The 19,514-nt window shown below is 47.0% G+C and overlaps 1 protein-coding gene across 1 annotated transcript; it reads right to left on the reverse strand.

Moving 5' to 3' along the window:
* Positions 1–14,027: 14,027 nt before the first annotated feature.
* On the reverse strand, positions 14,028–15,839 carry LOC144134903 (uncharacterized). The gene has a single exon (XM_077667713.1). It carries the CDS (start codon positions 15,837–15,839, stop codon positions 14,028–14,030), a length of 1,812 nt encoding a protein of 603 aa, XP_077523839.1.
* Positions 15,840–19,514: the final 3,675 nt, after the last annotated feature.

The raw sequence follows: 19,514 nt of genomic DNA on the forward strand, positions 1-19,514 counted from the left end.
GTCACTCGTGTCGGTGTGTGTGGTTGTTACAGTTATTAGATTGTGTGTTTTGCAGCAACATGTGACACTTCCACTATGGGTTCGTCAGCTGCGGCGAGCTATGCGTACGTGAAATACTTCGACCGACGGCGCCAAAGCTATCGTACACGTCTCTATGTCGTCCTTGTTTCCTTTGCGCTACACCTATCCATGATGCCTCACCGACTGGCGGTAGCGACCTGGCGAAAAAAAGGACGTCTACTGGCTAGGCGAAAAGATGAGAAAGCATTCTATTCCGCCCAAGTAATGGAGCTTGGAGGTGAGTTTTGCAGTTACTTCGCTACGTGGTCAGATTTCAGAAGTGCCAAACGTGTGATGCGTGTACAGTCAAGCCTAACGCTTTTAGCAAAGCTTGGTGGCGTTTTACATAAAGTCGATGCACATGCTTTTTTACTGTTGCGAGCACTTGCAGGACGCTTACGACAGCACTTCCTCTGTGATTGCGATCCGAGCACGCAGCAGCCCAGCGCATGCTTCCCAAAGAAGGGAAAAACTGCGTGGTCGCGTTGTAGCAGGTCTCGACGTAAGCGTCACTCTGAGCGAAATAATATTTCGTGATTTTTTCATGAATTCAAGTAATTGCATGAGGCAGGGAGAAATCGGCTGTGTTCAGATCTACTAATTTTTCGCATCATATGATTTTTGGAAAGCAATGAACGCGACACACTAACTGATCCGTTTCTGTAGCTTGCCCTGTGTTTGCTGTCGCTTTCATTATTTTATCTCTCATTTCTTGTGTTCCAGTAACAAAGGCGGAGCTTGTCCAGAGGATGTCGAAGAGAAAAATCACTGAAATGGACCTTGAAAAGTCTGAGCCAGCAACAACAGTTGCACAGATACATGTATGCACTGAGCGAAGTTTTACTGCGGATGCCTCTGCTACTGCCACTCGCAAGCTTACCAGTTGCAATATGTACATTACATAGCAGCTTACTTCAGAGCCAGACAGGCGTCTCTGTCTGTGTGTGTCTAAAATATTTGTGGTTGCGGGAAGCAGCCAGGCTCCCTTCAGCAACAGAGAGCTTTGTAGCGGATCTTATAAATTGTAGCATAGAGATATTGCTTAAATGCTACCATTGTAAAAGATTGCGTAGGATACTAGAGAACCGCATGTGGAATGGAAGCATCGTTCTGTTTTTTGTTCTCTCACATATTGTGTGCTTCATGTCAGGGCAAAGTTTCATTTTTTGTATTGCCTCCTCGCATTGTTGTTTAAAATATTTATTGTTTGGGGGAGCAGCCAGGCTGCCTTCAGCAACAAAGAGCTTTGCAGCGAGCCAACCGATACGGCGTTGCGGGACAGCGCACTTGTCTCATTGGAGCACGTTGTCTTAGCTTGGGATTTCAACTCGGTGGCCCGTTTTCTCAGTGCCATGATACTGGTTAAATATATGTATTGCTGGAAATTTATAAGCCCTGCTATTCTTCGGTTATGCGGCTTACCAAAGCGAATCGGGCCACATGAGACACGGATAGGACCTCTGATAATTATTATCAACGAGGGGTGATAATTATTATTCACGTGTCTATCGAAAACTCCGTGCCGCGCTGTGGGCTACAACTGCGGTGGGCTTTCTCCGGTCGGGGCGGCTCTTGTCAAGACACGATTAATTACTGGAAGGCTCCGTTCCCCTCTTCCTGTCATCTGTCAATCGCTGGTCGCTTCTTGCAGGGAACCAGTCAAAGGGGGAAGGTCATTTGCATCGAGCCGAACGTGGGAAGAAGAGGCTCCTTCCCAGCTAGTCATCCTTTCTTTTTGTGCAGTCGTCGGCCTCCTGATGACGCTGTCGAAATTGCCGCGGCTGTTGCTGCGCCACCGTGGTCATCCCTGTCGATGGGATCTGCACCTTAATCCTCTTCGGCTGGTGTGCATTCTGTTCATAACAGGCCCAACGCGGGCGCCACCGAAAGCTCCCCATTTGACTTTCAAACAAAAGGGGTGCTGTCTACTCTTGTAAACGGAAGGGCAGCCACACAGAACAAGCAAGGATGGAGGACTAAAGCTACTATACCAAGTTGAAGGGAGAAAAACCTCTGAGAGGGAATGGAGGGATAGGAGCATGGAAAAGCAGCTAGTTTGCCATATATGTAACTCCAATATAATGTCTTTTATTAAAGAATTGTTTGTGGTTGTGCGTTCCGGGGACGGTGCCTCACAACAACCTAGGCAGAGGATATTTCAGCCAGAGGGTAGTCGGGGCCCTTTAAGTGGTGGCTGCCGGCTGGCGTGCATGTGTGCTCTGCCAAATTTGTTGTGCAAAATTTTTATTCTCTATGGAGGTCATTTTCATTTGACAACAGAAGATGAAGCACAACCTTGCGTGTGCAGATTCGGTCGTTCCCATAACGCTTGGGTCTCGGGTCTTCTTCCACAAGTGCTTAAAATACTTGAGAAATACGGTATGCATACTTCACCTTGCATTTGACAAAAAAAAGTTTCCCAGTGTGGATCATCATGCCTGCACACACAGTGCGGGGCCGACATGCAAGGCCAGATTGCAATACCTTTCTTTCGAGTGCTAGCTTTGCAGTAAAAGCGATAGCATACAGACACGACGTGTAGCTAAATTTGTACAGTACACGCACTTGAGAAAAATGTTCAACCAGCTGATATGCACGCCTGTCAAAATTATACGTGCATTACTTGCTGGCAGCAATATTAACAGCTGGAGGGCGGCAGACTACACTTGAGCGGAACATATCCTGATTGTTTTCTGCTTACAGCCCACAGTAGTTAGTTCACAGACAGAAATTGCAACTACCACATGAGAGTCAGTATAGGCAGGGTCGATCATTGGCGCCCAAGTAATTAGTGCGTAGTCAACAAATATGCAATAATCTGACACTACAGCATGTTGTTTGAGCAGTGCATGTGCAGTTTTTTCCTCCTCCTCCTCATCATTATCAGCCTCACTACACCCACAGGGCAAAAGCCTCTCTCATGTCTTTCCAATTAACGCTGTCCAATTAACCCTCCTGTGTGGTGTCAAATGGAAGTCTTTAGAGTGCGACTGCCCGTCACATATGCTTTTGTGGATATCTCCAAGCTTACATGCAGACTTCACGACAGCACACAACGCACTGAAGGACATATACTTGCGTTGTTGCCGCCGATGTATGCATCTGAGTGCAAGAGTCCGCAGCTGCCCTGAATAACTAACGTCCTTTCTTTCGCTCCCAAGGATCAGATTTCTACCGTACGCATGCGAGCAATGAGACGCAACAGCACGCAAAGCAGCAGAGGGCACTTGCCTTCCGTGATCCATGGACGGCCATGGCGCCATGATTGCCAGCAGGCTGGTTCTGGCGGCGACCAGTTCATGTTAGCATGATGCACCTTCCTGTCAGGAGTGAATTTTCTAGCAGCGAACAGGCTCTCCGAGCGCGGCAAGTTGAAAAAGCCCAATGATAATTTAAAGATGTATAGACACCTAATTTTGGTGGCATGTTTTCTTCTCTACAATGATTCAGAAGACACTACTATGAATGAATAATCATGTAGTGTTTGCCTGGGACCTATAAATAATTTATAATCGAATATTTCTGTCATGCTGTCTCGGTTTCAACAGCCGAGTGAAGACTGTGACATCAGAGAGGTTATATGTAACGTGAAGCATGGAAAAAATGCGATATATTTGCTGTCTGATCGTTTTAATTCACTACAGTGTTGAAGCCAGCCTTTCTCAATAGTCGAAATAAGAAATGTAGCAACACCGATTATATTGCAGTTTTTTATGCCTCGCATGACCTATAAGCTCACTTTGACGTCATAGTCCCCATTCAGCTCTTGAAACTGAAACAGCGCGAGAAAGAAATTCGATAATAAATCATTTAGTAGTCTTGAGAGAATATTTATCATCATCAGCCTGATTACACCCACTACAGGGTGAAGGCCTCTCCCATGTCTTCAATTAACCATGTCTTGCCAGCTGCGCCCACATTATGCCTGCAAACTTCTTAATTTCATACGCCCACCTAACTTTCTGCCGCACCCTGCTATGCTTTCCTTCTGTGGGAATCACTTAAGGGCCAACAGCTATCTTACCTTCGCATTACATTCCCCGCTCAAGGCAACTTCTTCCTCTTGATTTTGGCTAGGATCTCATTAACCCGCGTGTGTTCCCTCAACCACTCTTCCTGCTTCCGGTCTCTTAAAAGAGTATAGACACCTAATTTTCGTGGCATGTTTTCTTTTCTTCAATGATACAGAAGACGCTACTATGCATGAATCACCATGTGATGTTTGCCTACGACCGCTAAATAATTTATAATTGTTTTTTCCTGTCTTGCTGTTTCAGTTTTGGAACAGCCGAACGATGGCTCTGACGTCAAAGAGCGCTTTTCCTTCACGTGAGCCATAGAAAATTGTCCATAGAATCGCTGCTTCATTGTTCTAATTTACTGCAGTGTTGAAATAAGCCTTCCTCAATTGCTGGAATGACAACAAATGTGCAAGCAGTGATTATATTGCTATTTTTCATGTCTCGTGACGTGTAAGCACACATTGACGTCACTGTCCTTGTTTAAGTGTTGAAGCCGAAGCTGGACGAAAAAGAAATGCTATTATAAATTATTAAGCGGTCTTAAGCGATTACTAGCTGCTACTCCATGTATAATAATGCCTTATGCATCATTACAAACAAGAAAACACGCACCCTAACGGTAGGTGTTATACTGCTTTAACGTTACGCGTATCATTTTTCTTTCCGTGGCTCACTGCGTTGTCCGCAACTTAAGCTGAACCCTTTTTGTTAGCCTCCACGTTTCTGCCCCATTGGTGGGTACTCGTAAGATACAGCTGTTGTACACGTTTCTCTTGAGGGATATTGGTAAACTGCCATTCATGACCTGAGAGACCCTGCCATATGCGCTTCATCGCAATCTCATCCTTCTAGTTATTCCCTCATGATCCGAACCAGTTGTTACTATTGATACCTGCCTTAAATAGACGTATTTCTTTACCACTTCATTTACCTCGCTACCAATTGTGAACTGCTGTTCTCTTGCTAGACTGTTGAGAATAGGAGAATACCACAAGGTGATCCATGTAATATTGCCTGATGCCTCATTAGAAAGCAAAAACACTGACCCAAAAGATGGGTGTTTATACTCCTTTAAAGTTAGTTGGTGCATTACAGAATGTGACTCACCAGTGTTACCAGTCAAACCATTTAACATCATATTTTGATCTGTTGATTGAAATCAAGTTTTTTTCGTGTTCTTGTTAATGGCATTTCATTATTTCTTTGCTCCTTATTTGGAAAAATTTTTTCTCGGGACTCGGACCAGGTTCAAGAAGTGTAATGTGATAGTAAACTGAATATGTTTGAAAATCCCCTGAAGTTGCCCGTTAATTTACCTTTTACATTAGTCTTTTGTAGCAAATGTGAACACTTTTCATACTTTGCAGTTTTCCACTAGCCTGGATCCAGCTGCACCACAGAACCCGGATATCTCGCTGAGGTTAGCAGCCAGGTATGAAGGTGTCGCATATTTAGAATGTAAGACAAGTGGGCTTTGATGCCCCATCGGCCAGTGCTGATTAAGGAGCAAAACGCAGACGGAAGAAGAGGATGACAAAGTTCAGTTTGGTGCTCAGGAACGCTTGGCTACCGGGGTGCGTCGTGCAAACAAAGATCGTGGCCGTCCACACTTCTTGTTTGATTTGCATCTTTACACTTGTGGAGGGGCTGGGTGCGCCGTGCTAACAAGAAGTGTCGACGGCCACAATCTTTGCTTTGCTAGTACAGCGCACCTCGATAGCCAAGCGTTCCTGTGCGCCAAACTGAACTTTGTCAGCCTCGTCTTCCGCCTGTGCTTTGCTCCTTCTTCAGCACGGGGCGCTGGGGCATTAAAGCCCAATTGTCGATCTTACAAGAATGATTTTGTAAGCTTGAAATGCTTTTAGCTCTCATCCTTGATAAATGCAGGCAAACAACCTAGAAGCTGGAAACATGGGGATGAGCATCACTGCACACCTCTCGGAAATGGGAAATTTTCTGTCCGAATGGTATGAAGCAGAAACAAAATTGCCTGCAGAGCAGCCCTAGGCACAATTTTAACCTGTGGCAGCTCAGAACAGCTTTTCTTAGCGATGGCTTTGTGGACGAAATGCAATTTTTGTTTGTGTTCTGGTTGTTGACGTTTCATTATTTTGCAGAATTATTTCTTGCAACTGAGACAAGGTTCAAGAAGTGTAATGTGATAGTAAACTCAAAGTGCTTTAAAATCCCCTGGAGATGCCAATTAAAGGAACACTGAGGAGAAATTGATGTTGGCTTGTATCGATAGAATATAAGTTCCTGATTACAAAAACGCCACTCTTACTGAAAAACAAAGCTCTTGTAAAGTAGAAAATAACAAGAACCAAAATGCAGGTATCGCCGCCACAGGGCAATCTCGCAAGTACAAGGGTGATGACGTCATTGGACAAGAGTCACCACCTTGGAGGAATTTTCCTTCCTACATGAAGCTGCGAATCTCTGAGGTTGACAAAGGAAGGTTGCGCGGTTCAATATTGAAGTAAGTTTTGTTTTAAAACCGATAGTGCACTTTTATCACACAAGGAAGACAGACAAAAGACAAGGTGAATGTTGGAAGCAAATAAAGCCGATGCTTGGCGGTGCCACAGGCGGCCAGGAGAGTTTCGACTTGTTATGGCGCTTCGCCTCTATGAGCTTTGTGTGCCTCATGGTTTTGTTTTTGAAGCGTCTCGATTTACAAGCGCTGAACAGCAGAGGAACTCCAAGTGCCGCTTCAAGTGCTAGTCAACCTTTGAAGGAGCCTGTTAAGGCTGGTCGGATGATTGCCGCGGTCGATGAAAAACCATAATGGCACGATGGTCGGTGATTGTACAAGGCGGTGCGCAGTACAAAAAGCACTTGTGTCTTCGCACGCTCGCGCAGCGAAACTTTCCTGGCTGTGCCAGTCAACTTCAAACAGCTTAACGAAAATTTTTTGTTAGAGACGGGAGACAGGGTACAAGGCAGTTAAGAACAATATGCTGATGGCCTAGCTCTGCTAGGACAGCATATACGTAGCGAAAGCGCGGAGACTTCTGCATCGGAAGAGCGCATTCACTAGATGCGCCTTTGTTCATGGTTAAATCTTGAGCCGTCGTGGCGGAGTGGTAGAGTCCGCCTCAAACTACAAAGTCCCTTGTTCGATTCCGAGCCTCGGCACAGGTTTTTTTTTTATTCAGTGAGTGGGCGGGGGTTTCAGTGGCGCGCATAGATGCCGCAACCGAATACGTTGGTTAGTGGATAAACGCAGGCTCTTTTAAAGTGGCAGTTAGGAGAACTCTATCAACTTATTTTGGTTAGCAAAATTTGATATTTCGGCATTTCAAGGATTTGTTGCCGCCTGTCCGGGAGTGAAAGATGCATTTATTTCAAAGAAATTTGGATTCAAAGTTGAAAAAGGTTTTCTCCCCACTCCGATTCAAACTCGAGAACTTTATGACATCACGGTGCACTCTTATGACGTTAAAGGACGCAGTGACGTGAAACGTGACGTAAGCGCAGTTGTTGTGATTTCTCGCTTCTAGCGGTGTGGTCTAACAGCCGAAATGAAAGCTACTGCTTCCGCACGTTGAAGTCATCTATCGGGGGTCGCTACCGTCACCTCGTTTACGTTTGCACCGGTGTCTTGCCTGCGTTATGATCGATCCCGTTCCCGAACCTGACGACGAAGTGCCCCTAACAATGGACAAAGTTTTAGGCCCCTTAGCCAGCTTCAGGCGACAGAGACTTGCAATGAACTTTCTTTTTACATATTTAAAAGACACTGGACATCTCGATAAGCTCTAAATTCACTTGCAGGTTACCTTCATGCATTCTTCTTGCAGTGAACTTCGTCAGCCCATTCATCGGACTATGCACTCCATCATTCCATCGGTTACATCAATACTCGCCACTGCATCCTTAGTACCCATTTCATGGCTGTATTTTATCTTCGTTTTTTTTCCACCTCTTCCACGCTGCTCTCCTTCAGTCTTTATCTCCCAATTTCCCCTCCCTACGCAGAGTAGCATGCCAGCGATATTGAAACGCTGGCTAAATTCTCTGTTTCTTCATTAAAGAGTCTCTCTCTCTCTCTCGGAGTCTGCGTTTGCGTCCTGTTTCACGTCACTGCGTCCTGTAACATCATAATAGTGCGCCGTGATCTCATAAGAGTTCCTGAGTTTGAATCGGAGTGGCGGGAGAAACTTTTTCAACTTCGAATCCAAATTTCTTCGAAATAAATGCATCTTTTGCTCTCGGACAAGCGGCAACAAAGCCATGAAATGCTGAACTATAAGATTTTGCTTACAAATGAAATTTGGTTGAGTTCTCCTCACTGTCCCTTTACTGTCCCATGTAGTCTTTGTCAAAAGTGTTAAGGCTACAGCATTAAGCTGCAGTGAAATCAATGTTCCTAGAATAATTCATGTAGCGGATCATTCAAAACTGTAGTCAAGCAGGAAGCTTCTGTATCGCAAGAAGAAACCTAGCATTTCAAGGTCACTTGGTCTTTAATATTGCTGTAATGGCTCTGTTATACGGCTGAAGCGAAAAGACTTCACCGACACTGTACATTACTCTTGTTTCAAATGCGAACACTTTGCACACTTTCCAGGCTTCCACTAGCATGGGCCCTGCTGCACCACGGAATCCAGGTGTTCTTGCTGAGGTCAATGGCCAGGTACGATGGCTTCTCATATTTAGAACTAGTTTGTACGCTTGAAATGCTTTTAGCTCTCGTTCTTGGTAACTGCAGGCAAACAATCTAGAAACTGTGGAAACGTATAGGGCTGAGGATCAGTGCACACCTTTCGGACACGTGAAATTTTCCATCCAAATGGCATGGAGCGGAAAAAAATTGCCTGCACAGGAGCCCCAGGCACAATTTGAACCTGTGACAGCTCAGGGCAGCTTTGCTTAATGAACTCTTAGATCACTAGATTATGACCACAACCTTTCACCTTTCAAGTTCTAATTTGCACAGCGTCTTGTGCTAAGATTTAATTGCTGTGTTTTAAATATTCATAATCTTTCATCTGTTAGTTCTGTGCTTCCGAATATTTGGCAGCATTACTGTTGCCAGGGTGCAGTGGAGCTTGAAGTAGAGATAAAAAGGCTCATCTATGTTGTCAAAGGCAGCTTGATATGATTGCACACAAACGTGACCTGGTGGCCCATCGCGCTGCTCACTCCAAAGAAGAGAGCGATGTGTCATGTTTTATCATTAGTAGCGTTTGCAAGGAAAACTGCCATTTTTCCTGAGGAATAGGATTTTAGCAGTTTTAATGTGGAAAATATTAACTCTCTCCAAAATCTGTTATAGGGCTTTATACAAAGCATATGTGCAGCTGTTTTACTGAAGGTCCACCTCGGGAGCGGAAATTGTCAGCGCAGAGCGGTGGCGCTGGCTTTTTTCCCGAGGTCGAGACTTCTTGTTTTGCAAGGACGCCACAAAACTTTTGTGGGGTTCCCCACATAAGTGACGCTCCTTCCTGGTGATGCTCCTTCCCCGAAGAGCCTTAGGGGAAAGAGCGTTCAGGGAAGGAGCATCACCGGTTCAGTATGCCGGCAATTCCTTAAGGCTGGTGCCATGCAGAAGCCTCGGATGAGCTCAGAAAAACTAGCAGCTGTGGGCAGTAAGCCTCTTTCATTTAGGTACATTTCCTGACTGACAAAGGCATTTGTTTATTTAGGTGTGCATGACTTAAATACATTTATTTTACAGCACCTGCATGTCTTCAATTTTGTCATGATTAATACTATTTCAGATGCATTTGATGCATACATTAAAGCTGCACGAGCTGCCGAGGATGAGAAAATGTGCAGAGCAGTTGAATTGCTACCTGGCGGACATGCTGAGGGACATCAAGTAATCATCACCTGCACCTGCCCCTGTAGTCAATGACTGTAGTCAGATAAAAATGATAAAATAAAGGCAGCAAGAAAAATTATTGACTGCAGCCAGGTATTTAGTGCTGGAATGCAACATTTGCTGCAGTGAAGGGTTGCAAGTTCATTCAGGTAGCCTACATATTCAGAGCCATTAACTGTACACCAGAGTACGTGTTGCAAGGCCACTGTATCCCCATGTCGAGGCCCTCGTATCTGTACGAAGGTTACGTGGCCCTCGTATATACAAGGGCCGGGAGTGACACATATGCAATAACGTATATATGAGGCACGTATCACACGTATATATGTTTCGCCATACGTGGAGAGGAACATATATGCTGTACGAGCACGTATACATGCGAACATATATGTGGACACATATCCAATAATTGTGTATATTTGAGACACATTTAACACATATATACGAGATTTTTCAATAGGGTTTTTATCCGTTCCTGTACGGCACGGTTCGGGTGTCTACCGAGGTATGTGAGACAGTTATTGCCTGATTTCCTTCCCTCAAGAGAGAGAGAGAAACAACTTTATTGTAACACCAGTCAATGAACGCCAGGAGAGAAGTCCATCTCCCCTGTCGGCCCTAGCCGTCGGCCGGGATCCCTTGGGATACAGCAGCAGCAAGGGCTTGACCGTTGATGTCTTGCTGGACGTTGGCTTCTGGGCTGTGGAGCAAAGCCTCCCAGGATTCTATAGTGCGTGAGCTATCATATTTAGCCGGGCACGTCCACACCATGTGGACCAAATTTGCTGGCTGATCGCAAAATTTGCACTTTGACCTGAATACTGTAGGATGCCACTTGCTGTAGAGTACTGGGTTGGGAAAAACCCCTGTCTGTAATTTCCTCCAAAGAACCTCCTCTTTTTTCTTGAGCGTTTTGTCCGCTCCCGGATAAATCTGACGATTTAGTCTGTAGTATTGTGTGATTTCCTGGTATGCGCGCATATCGTCTGTGCTGTTTGTACTTCCAGAGATTTGGGAGGTCCCAGGGGTCGACCGGTAAGTGAGACCTCGGGCGACCGAATGAGCCTCCTCGTTCCCTTTAAGTCCTTGGTGAGCTGGTGCCCAAACGAGCAGAATCAGTTCTCTGGGTCCTCCTTCCCTGCTTAATATACGGATGGCAGTGTCCGTCACCCTCCCCGATTCGTAATTTCTCACAGCGTTTTTTGAATCGCTAATGACCACCTTGACCCCTCCTTGGCTGGCGGCTAAGGCTATCGCCACTTCCTCAGCTTCTACTGTCTTGACACCACTGACTGTGCAGCACGCGACCGGGGTTCCGTCTTCCTTAACCGCCACAGCCGCGTGTGCGGCTTTGCTCTCATATATTGCAGCGTCCGTATAGAGGACGTCCTGTCGACCTGTATACCTAGCATGTAATGCTTCTGACCTGTCTTTGAGCCTGCCTTCGTGAAAGGCGGGGTGCATGTTTCTGGGCAGCGGAGGGATTTTAATCTTGTCCCTGATTTGTCGTGGTATGTCTCGTGAGCGGGCATGTTCATGCTTGGGCTCGTAGCCCAATCTCTCTAAAATTTTCCTCCCCGTTTCAGAACCGAGTAGCCTTTGATGCTGAACGGTAAGGGCAGCCTCAATGAGCTCCGCGAGAGTGCTGGAGGCCCCTAGCTTCATAAGTCTCTCGGTGGATGTGTTCGGGGGTAGGCCGAGTGCGACCTTGACACTTTTCCTGATAATGATATCGAGCTTGTTCCGTTCCGCTCCGTTGAGTTTCAGGTAGGGTGCCACGTACACTATCCTACTGATTACGAAGGTTTGCACGAGTCTCAAGAGATTCGCCTCCTTCATCCCAGCCTGCCTGTTCGCTATTCTTCTGATAAGACGACACGTCTGATTTGCACTAGCTTCTAACCTAGCAAGCGTTTCATGATTCTTTCGATTCGCCTGAATCCTTAGCCCGAGGACGCGGATACTGTCAACCGCGGGGATCTCTCCGCCATTGACATACAGGTGGATGTCTGCCTCGTGCTTTTGGTGAGGCCGCCGTTTTCCAGGGGGCATCAGGAACAGTGCTTCCGACTTTTCGGCCGAGCATTTAAGTCCCTTGGGTTTCAGGTACTCTTCAATGATGTCAATTGCTTTTTGCAGAGAGCTTTCAATTTGTCCGTCACTCCCCTTATTTATCCATAATGTTATGTCATCCGCGTATATTGTGTGGTTTAAATTCTCAATGTCCGCCAACAGTTCGGGGAGTCTCAACATCGCAATGTTGAAGAGGGTCGGTGATAACACCGAGCCTTGCGGCGTTCCTGTGTTACCAAGTATAATGTCCTCGATGGAGTCTTCCCCTATCTTGAGAGTGGCTTTCCTGTTCGTAAGAAAGTCCTTGATGTAACTATACACTCTCTTACCTACATTTAGTGAGTTCAGATTCTCTAAGATCGACACGTGCCTCACGTTGTCAAGTGCCTTTGCCACATCCAACCCCACAATCACTTTCGTGTCTCGGGTTTGCTTGTCTATAATTTGGTCCTGAGTTGCAGCATCACGTCGCATGCCGACAGCTTTGGTCGGAAGCCGATCATGGTGTCTGGGTATAGCCCATTGTCCTCTATGTACCTACTGAGCCGCGTCTGAACATGTTCCATAAGTTTACCCACGCAGGAGGTGAGCGATATCAGCCTGAGGTTCTCGAGGCCCAGTTTCTTCCCCGACTTGGGAATGAAAATGAGATTTGCGAGTTTCCACTCCTGTGGTATCGTCCCTTTCTCCCAGCACTCCTGCATGTACGTTGCGATGTTGGCGATGGACCTGTCGTCTAAATTACGAAGCATTCTGTTGCTCACTCTATCCGGCCCCGCTGCTGACTTAGTCCGCAGGCGATTAATCTCCGCTCTGACTTCTGCCAGGGAGAGCGGGGCGTCTAATTCCGAATTCTCTCTCCCTTCATAGTCCGGGAGGGGTTCGGGTCCGGCGGGATTTATGTACCTGTTGCGAACTTCTAATAGTTCCTTCTTAGTGCCTTCAAACTGATGCGCCAGTCTTTCCAGCTGTTGTATGGACGCTGAATTTGTGCTAACCAGATCTAAGAGGTGGCGAAGAAGTCGCCACGTTCGTGCGGTACTCATATTCGTCTCCATCTGATCGCAGACGTTCCCCCAATTCTGCTTCGTGAGTGCGATTGCGTGCTCTTCAATTTCTCTGTCTAAAGCCGCTATCTGTTTCCTGATATTCCGATCCCATCTCCTTTGTCGAAGTCGATCCTCCAACCCTTTCTTTTTCCTCCAGAGATTTATTAATCTCCTGTCTACGGCTTCGTTGACCCCCTCGATTTCCACCGCTTCGGTGGCCTCTTTAGCAGACCGTACCACCCCATCGCTGCATTCCGCAATGTCAGAGACGGGAGCCGGGTTGTCCCTGAGTGCCCTGAAAGCGTCCCAATTTACGGCCTCTACCTTCCGTTTCCCGGGAATTGTCGGGCCTCCTTCTACCACCACTTCTATGATCTTGTGATCGCTTCCCAGATCCTCGTTTGTATTGCACCACGTGGCTCTAGTGCCGCTCCCCGTCAAGGTCAGGTCAGGTGTTGTGCCACTCGCGACACTATTTCCCTTCCTTGTGGGTTGCAGCGGGTCGGTTATCAAATCCAGATTTTGAGTCTGTATGTCGTCCCACAATTTCCTGCCCTTGATTGAAGCCTGTTTGTATCCCCATGCGGAATGGTGAGCATTAAAGTCCCCCACGATCAACAGCGGGTTGTTCTTTATCTTACGTCGCGTCGTTGCGAAGAGATCCCTGAATTCACATTTCCTTTGTTTGGGAGAACTGTAGACATTTAATACGAACAAGCTACTTTCTTTCTTCGCGGTATCAGTTCTACGAGAGCATGGTCTATTTGTGTACTTCCGATGTTATGCTGCACCGCCGTGATGTTTCGTTTGACTAGGGTGGCCACCTGCGTGTTTTCACCCTCGCCTACGTATGATTTGTACCCCGACAATTTTGCTTTTCTGCCGCATTCTTGTAGTGCTATTAGCTCCGGTCGGTCCCCGTTCCTCAGGAATTCCTGCAAGACAGCACGCTTGCGCGTGAAACCTCTACAATTCGATTGCCAAACGGTGGTTTTACTGGATCTGTGAGCCATGATTGCCAATCAGCTGATTCATCTGGTTTCCTTGTACTTGTTGGGTGAGGTGTTCGTACGCCCGGTCCCTTTTCGCAAATTCTTCCTTAATTTGTTCAGTGAGGTTATTATCCCTCTGTTGTATTTGCTCTGCGACACTGTTATCTCGTTGATGCAGCTGCTCTGAGAGGGTTTGGAACATCCCTAACATGCGTTCTTCAAAAGCCTTGCGCCATTCATTGTCCTGTCTAGATTTGGCCTCAAATTTTGCCTCCAATTGTTCTATTTTCATGTCTATCCCTTTCTCTGTGTCCATATCTATTATGGGCTTCTCTACTTCCTTTGGCCTCTTCTTAGCCGGCGGCTGAGCCACTCCCTGCTCCTCTGATGCTCTTACAACTGGATTTTGTGGCATCTGCGATTGTTTCGCAGGTGCTGCATTAGGCTTAAGCGCTATTCTAAGCTCCTCAATTTGCTTGCTCATCGCTGCGAGCTGTGCCTTAAGCAATCGATTTTCTTCCTTAATCTGGAAGATTTCTTCATCGCGTTTATCCTGGGAGGCTTCGCTCACCCAACCCACCTTTCGGCTCGGAGACTTGGGCCTCGCTGGGTTGTTGACGACAGCGCCTCCGGAGGGGCCCGCAGTCCCGGGTTGGGCCTTCTTTTGCATCTCCGCTTCCCGCAGATTCGGTAGACGCGGGAAGGACTCTGATCTCTCTCTCGACTCGCTCTGGTTTCCTGACTGACTCCTGGATCTCCCTTGATGCTTTTCGAACCGGCTCCTTCCTACTTCGGTCTCCTTCGCCTTCCGCGCGTCCTCTTCCATGACTTCCATAGCCGGCTTGGCCTCCCATTGCCTATGTTTTATCGTATAAGGGGTCCTGAAAGCTTCCTTGCATTTCCGGTCTGCTGTCAAGTGACCTATGCCGCACAATTTACACTTGGGCTCGCATACGTGATCCTCGGGTGGGGCTATGATTCCGCATACCAGACACTTAACTTGAGGGCTGACACATACGTCCGATCTGTGTCCTAGCTCGCCACAGCGGTAGCACACCTCGTACCGCTTCTTGTAGAGCACGCACTTTAGGGGTACGTCGTAACAGTACACCCACCTCGGCACTGTCTCGTGTTTGAAGATGACGATCGCCGAACTGGATTTGCCCATCTTCCTAACGTCAAGTATCGGCGGGTTCCTCGGGTTGCCGAAGGCCTCTGTCAGTTCCTCTATGGTCAGTTTCGGGTCGATGCCGTGCACCACACCCCGCCCGCAGTCCTCGTGCGGCGCCAGGTACGCTGTGACTTCGTACTCGTCGTCGCCGATATGGATAGACTTAATCTTGGTCACCTTCCAGACAGTGTCCATGTCTGGATTGCTGAAAATCAGGGTGCCTTGTTTGTCGTTATGAATCAGCACGTCCTTGTCCTGCCCTTTGACCCATGGAATTTGCGCTGCCATACGCACCGCCGCACTCAACCTCGTAGTCGGAACTTTCGCGAGCGCCAGCCCATTCTTCGGCCGAATAATTATCTTGTAGTCATTAGCTGGCAAACGCGGAAGGTACGACGCAATTGAGCGCTCCGCGTTCTTTTGCCCCAGCTTTTTATATGCGGCGTTCGCCTCCGCCGCTATCTTTTTGCCCTCTCCGGATTCGGCTCCGCGTTCCAATCTGGCGTCTCCATCTTTGCCTCCTCGTCGTTCGCCTCTCGTGAGGTCCTGCAGTTCTTTAACATGTTTTCCCACTTTAGTGATCCAATCCGAGGTTCTCAATTCTTCGGGTGTAATCTCCGTACCCTCTACGGTCACCTCCATGGTCATGCAACGGCGTTTCGAAGCGAGCGCCGGGGGCTTCGGCTGTCGCCGAGCCGCCGCGTTCGTTTACCGCTAGCGGTCGGCTTAGCTAGGCGGGAAACATGGTCGACACAAAAAGGCCATAAAATGATCAAACGTCCACTCACGCTCATGAAAATGTCACCCAGATGACCCTTGTGACTTTCCACAGGTGATGGCAAACAATTATTCCATGAATCGGCACAATTTCCACCAGAAAAACCAACTTTCCACGGAACCGACGTGAGTCACGTCCGCACTCCCTGGCCCCCTGGTGGCCTCCCCCTCCTTCCCTCAAAACAATGTTATTTATGCGCCATAGCAAAGCACACTACGGTGAACATGTCCAGCGCTTAAAACCTGAAGTGGTCTAGCCGTTTTCTGCGAAGTGCATCTTTACGAACGCACTTTAATGTGCGTACAGCGTGGGAAAGATTGCCCGTGTAGTCTTTCTTCACTAACAGCAAAGAAAAAGAGTTGAAGGCATTGAATCACACCCCTATTTTCGCGCATATATTTTATACAACTATTTAAATAACGAAATACAGGATGCTAAAAGCGAGGCTTTCTCTTCGAAAGAATAGGAAGCAGAGGAGTTAGCACTGCACTGGGGTTAATGACTAAATATGACCTTGTTGAAAGAAATGTAGTAAAATGAAAGGTTGCCTGCTCAGGTAGCTTTAAGACTTCTTTCCTCCAATGCTGTCGTCTTCCTCGCCTAGTACGGTGACTTGAGGAAGTTGTCAGGACGTGGTAAATAATGGGTGAATATGCTTTCGCAACGACGGACTGGAGAGGTTATTTTAACAACTGCCAGGTCCATTCGTATAATCCCTATTAGCGATCTGGCCCATAACGTTGAATATAACATACGGCTATTTGCAAATCATAATCCAGTCCACTGGTTGGCAGCTAACCTGTCCAAATTTAGAGATTTGCAGAGTCATCTCACGAAAATAGAAATGCGGTTTAGTATCAGGCTTAGGACTCTACACGCTCATACAACTTTTTTACTGTCTCTCCCCAGCCGTCGTATTACCAACTTCAGCCTACCGCTTTTACGATTCTCCTCTAGCCTACACATTTTTGTCCTTATGCGTCCATATCTCCTGTATAAAATATCGGTGCAATACTAACTAAATTCTCAACTGTGGTAATTGCACCCTCGGCTGCTTATGCCGAAATTTTTCTTTGCGTCGCCCCTGACAAACATATAGGATAATCAACATTTGCCAACTAATGTGCGATGACAGTTGGCGTTAAAGAACCCCAGGAGGTCGAACTTTACGGTTCCTTCCACTACGACGTCCCTCATAGCACGAGACGCTTTAAGACGTTAATTTCCATAAACCATAAACTAAGCTAGCGTGATAAATTTGCTCGAATTCACTCATAATCGCGCAGCTAGATTTAGCCTTTCTAATTAACCTAATCGCACTAGTATTGCGAAATCCAAATTTCAGCTTGATCTGCACACCTCAGCTTCCCGTCGTAAACTAGAGCGCGTCTGCCTCTATAACAGGATTTTTCATAGCTTGCCGTCAGACATCCTTCGTCCAGGATATTGTTTATCCCACCACAGTCAGTCTAAGACGTTTACGGCCTGCGTGCCTCTGTCACTACACTTCAGAACTCATTTTTCTGCTCACAGCCCTGTACTGTAATTATATTCCCTGCAACGTCGCGTTTTTAGCTGATCGTCACGAATTGATGAAAGTTGATGCAGGAATAAAGACATGTGCCACCTCAGAGCATAGATATTCTCATTTGTCATACACTGTGAAGGCAGAACGACCTAGAAACGTCTTATTGCACCCCCTTTATTATCGACATGTGAAAATCTACGATACGGCGTGACTGGCAGGTCGTTTTTTAAAGTTCGCTCCCAGACGTCTCAGGAAAATGCAGCGTACCCGGAGTAAAAAAAACATTGCGGGGGGTTTAGCTGCGGTTAATCATGGTGTCAACGCGATAGCGATCCACGGGTTAAACGGGTGCAGTTTAGTTTGGCCAGCCCCTTGTTTGAGGAGCAGAGCCTTGCCAGCCCGTCCTAGCTTCTTCGAATCGCTGCTCACCCGCATTGCACCATGCTAGAAGTTCGGGATCCTTCGACGTGCTGTCGTGCTGAGTACGTGCGCAGACATTCCGCTTCTTCAGTCATCGTGCATATGATTAGGGAGTGCTTCGTACCACCACTTTATATGCAGCCGAGCAACGGCGCGCTACACGTGCTCTACTGCGTATTCGCGGCTGTGACATCACGCACGACTGAAGAGTTGGCGGAGGCTCCGGCGCAGTGGAGAGGATAGGATAGGATACACTTTATTGCTCGAACAAGGTCTTTCGTTCAGGCAGAGGTCCTCATCTTCAAGCAGATGTCTCTCCCTCCTTCTTGCAGAGGTCGGTGCCCCTATTCCAGGGAACCACTGAGTTTGGCCGCTCGCTGGGCATGGATGACCCCTCCTCTTTGAAGGATTGGGTTGCTGCTGGAGACCACACTTTCCCACCACTCCGCACTCGGATTTTGTGAGCCATGGAAAGCTTTGTTTCTGTCAAAATTCCAAGTAATATTGTATAGGGTGGGTGTTGCACCACACCATGAGATCGAACCCGCGGATTGTATCGCGTATTGTATCGTATGGGATCGAACCTGTGTCCCTGTATTAGTTCGGGAGCATATTGCTAAGGATATGTAAACTGGGGAATGTTTCGGTTTGGAGCTTCCGCCAGTAAACTGCTTTTTGTTGATTTAATTTGCAGGAAACCCCTGTCCATACTTGCTGGTGGTATCATACAAAAAGTGAAAAAAGCATCATGCGATATGATTCCAGCCAGTCTAAGCTTGTCAAAAGGAGTGTTGCCCAATCGTGTATGATGCAGAGCCTGAAGAAGTCCTGCGAGCACAAAATGACTGAGAGCATCAGCATGCAAATAAGTCGGCTGACCGATAGTGGGTTCCCTGACAACATGATCGCGTCAGTGGGCGAAAAAGTGCTGAAATTCCTGACGAGGAAAAAAAAAGAAGTCGGATGAACAGAGTAAAAAAGAAGGAATGGTTGTTATACCGTATATACATAAGGTATCGCACGGATTGAAGAAGGTGGCGAACAAACACCAAGTGAAAGTTGTCTTCAGCGCACCAAAAAAGCTGATAAGCCTGTGCAACAAGGTGAACGCAAAAGGAAAGAGTGACAAGTGCAAGGAATGTGACATTGCCCACAGGGAAAGGTTCGTACCATGCCAGAAGAACATCATATATAGAATACCAATATCATGCGCAAAACAATACATTGGACAATCGGGAAGATGTCTCAACACGCGACTTTTGGAGCATCACAATGACAGCGACAAAATTAACCACCCGGGAAATCTAGCGCAACGTTGCAGCAGGTGCAAGAAGAAGTGCGCACCAATTTTCCACAGGACCACAATTGGAGGAAAACAGAAAGAAAGGATTGAAAGAGAGATAGTAGAAGCATTTTTAATCGAGAAGGCGGAAAATGGAACTTGTGTAAGCACTCCTTCTATTGCACTTACAAAAACTGAGATTGACCTGATAAGTGCAGATGCAGTGTCGTAGTGATGGTCATGTGTTTGATGATGGGATGGTTGCTCCCTTCAAAACCTGACGCTGCGTATATAAACGCAACTTCCGTA

The sequence above is a fragment of the Amblyomma americanum genome, chromosome 5 (assembly GCF_052857255.1).
Source record: "Amblyomma americanum isolate KBUSLIRL-KWMA chromosome 5, ASM5285725v1, whole genome shotgun sequence".
NCBI lineage: Eukaryota > Metazoa > Arthropoda > Arachnida > Ixodida > Ixodidae > Amblyomma > Amblyomma americanum.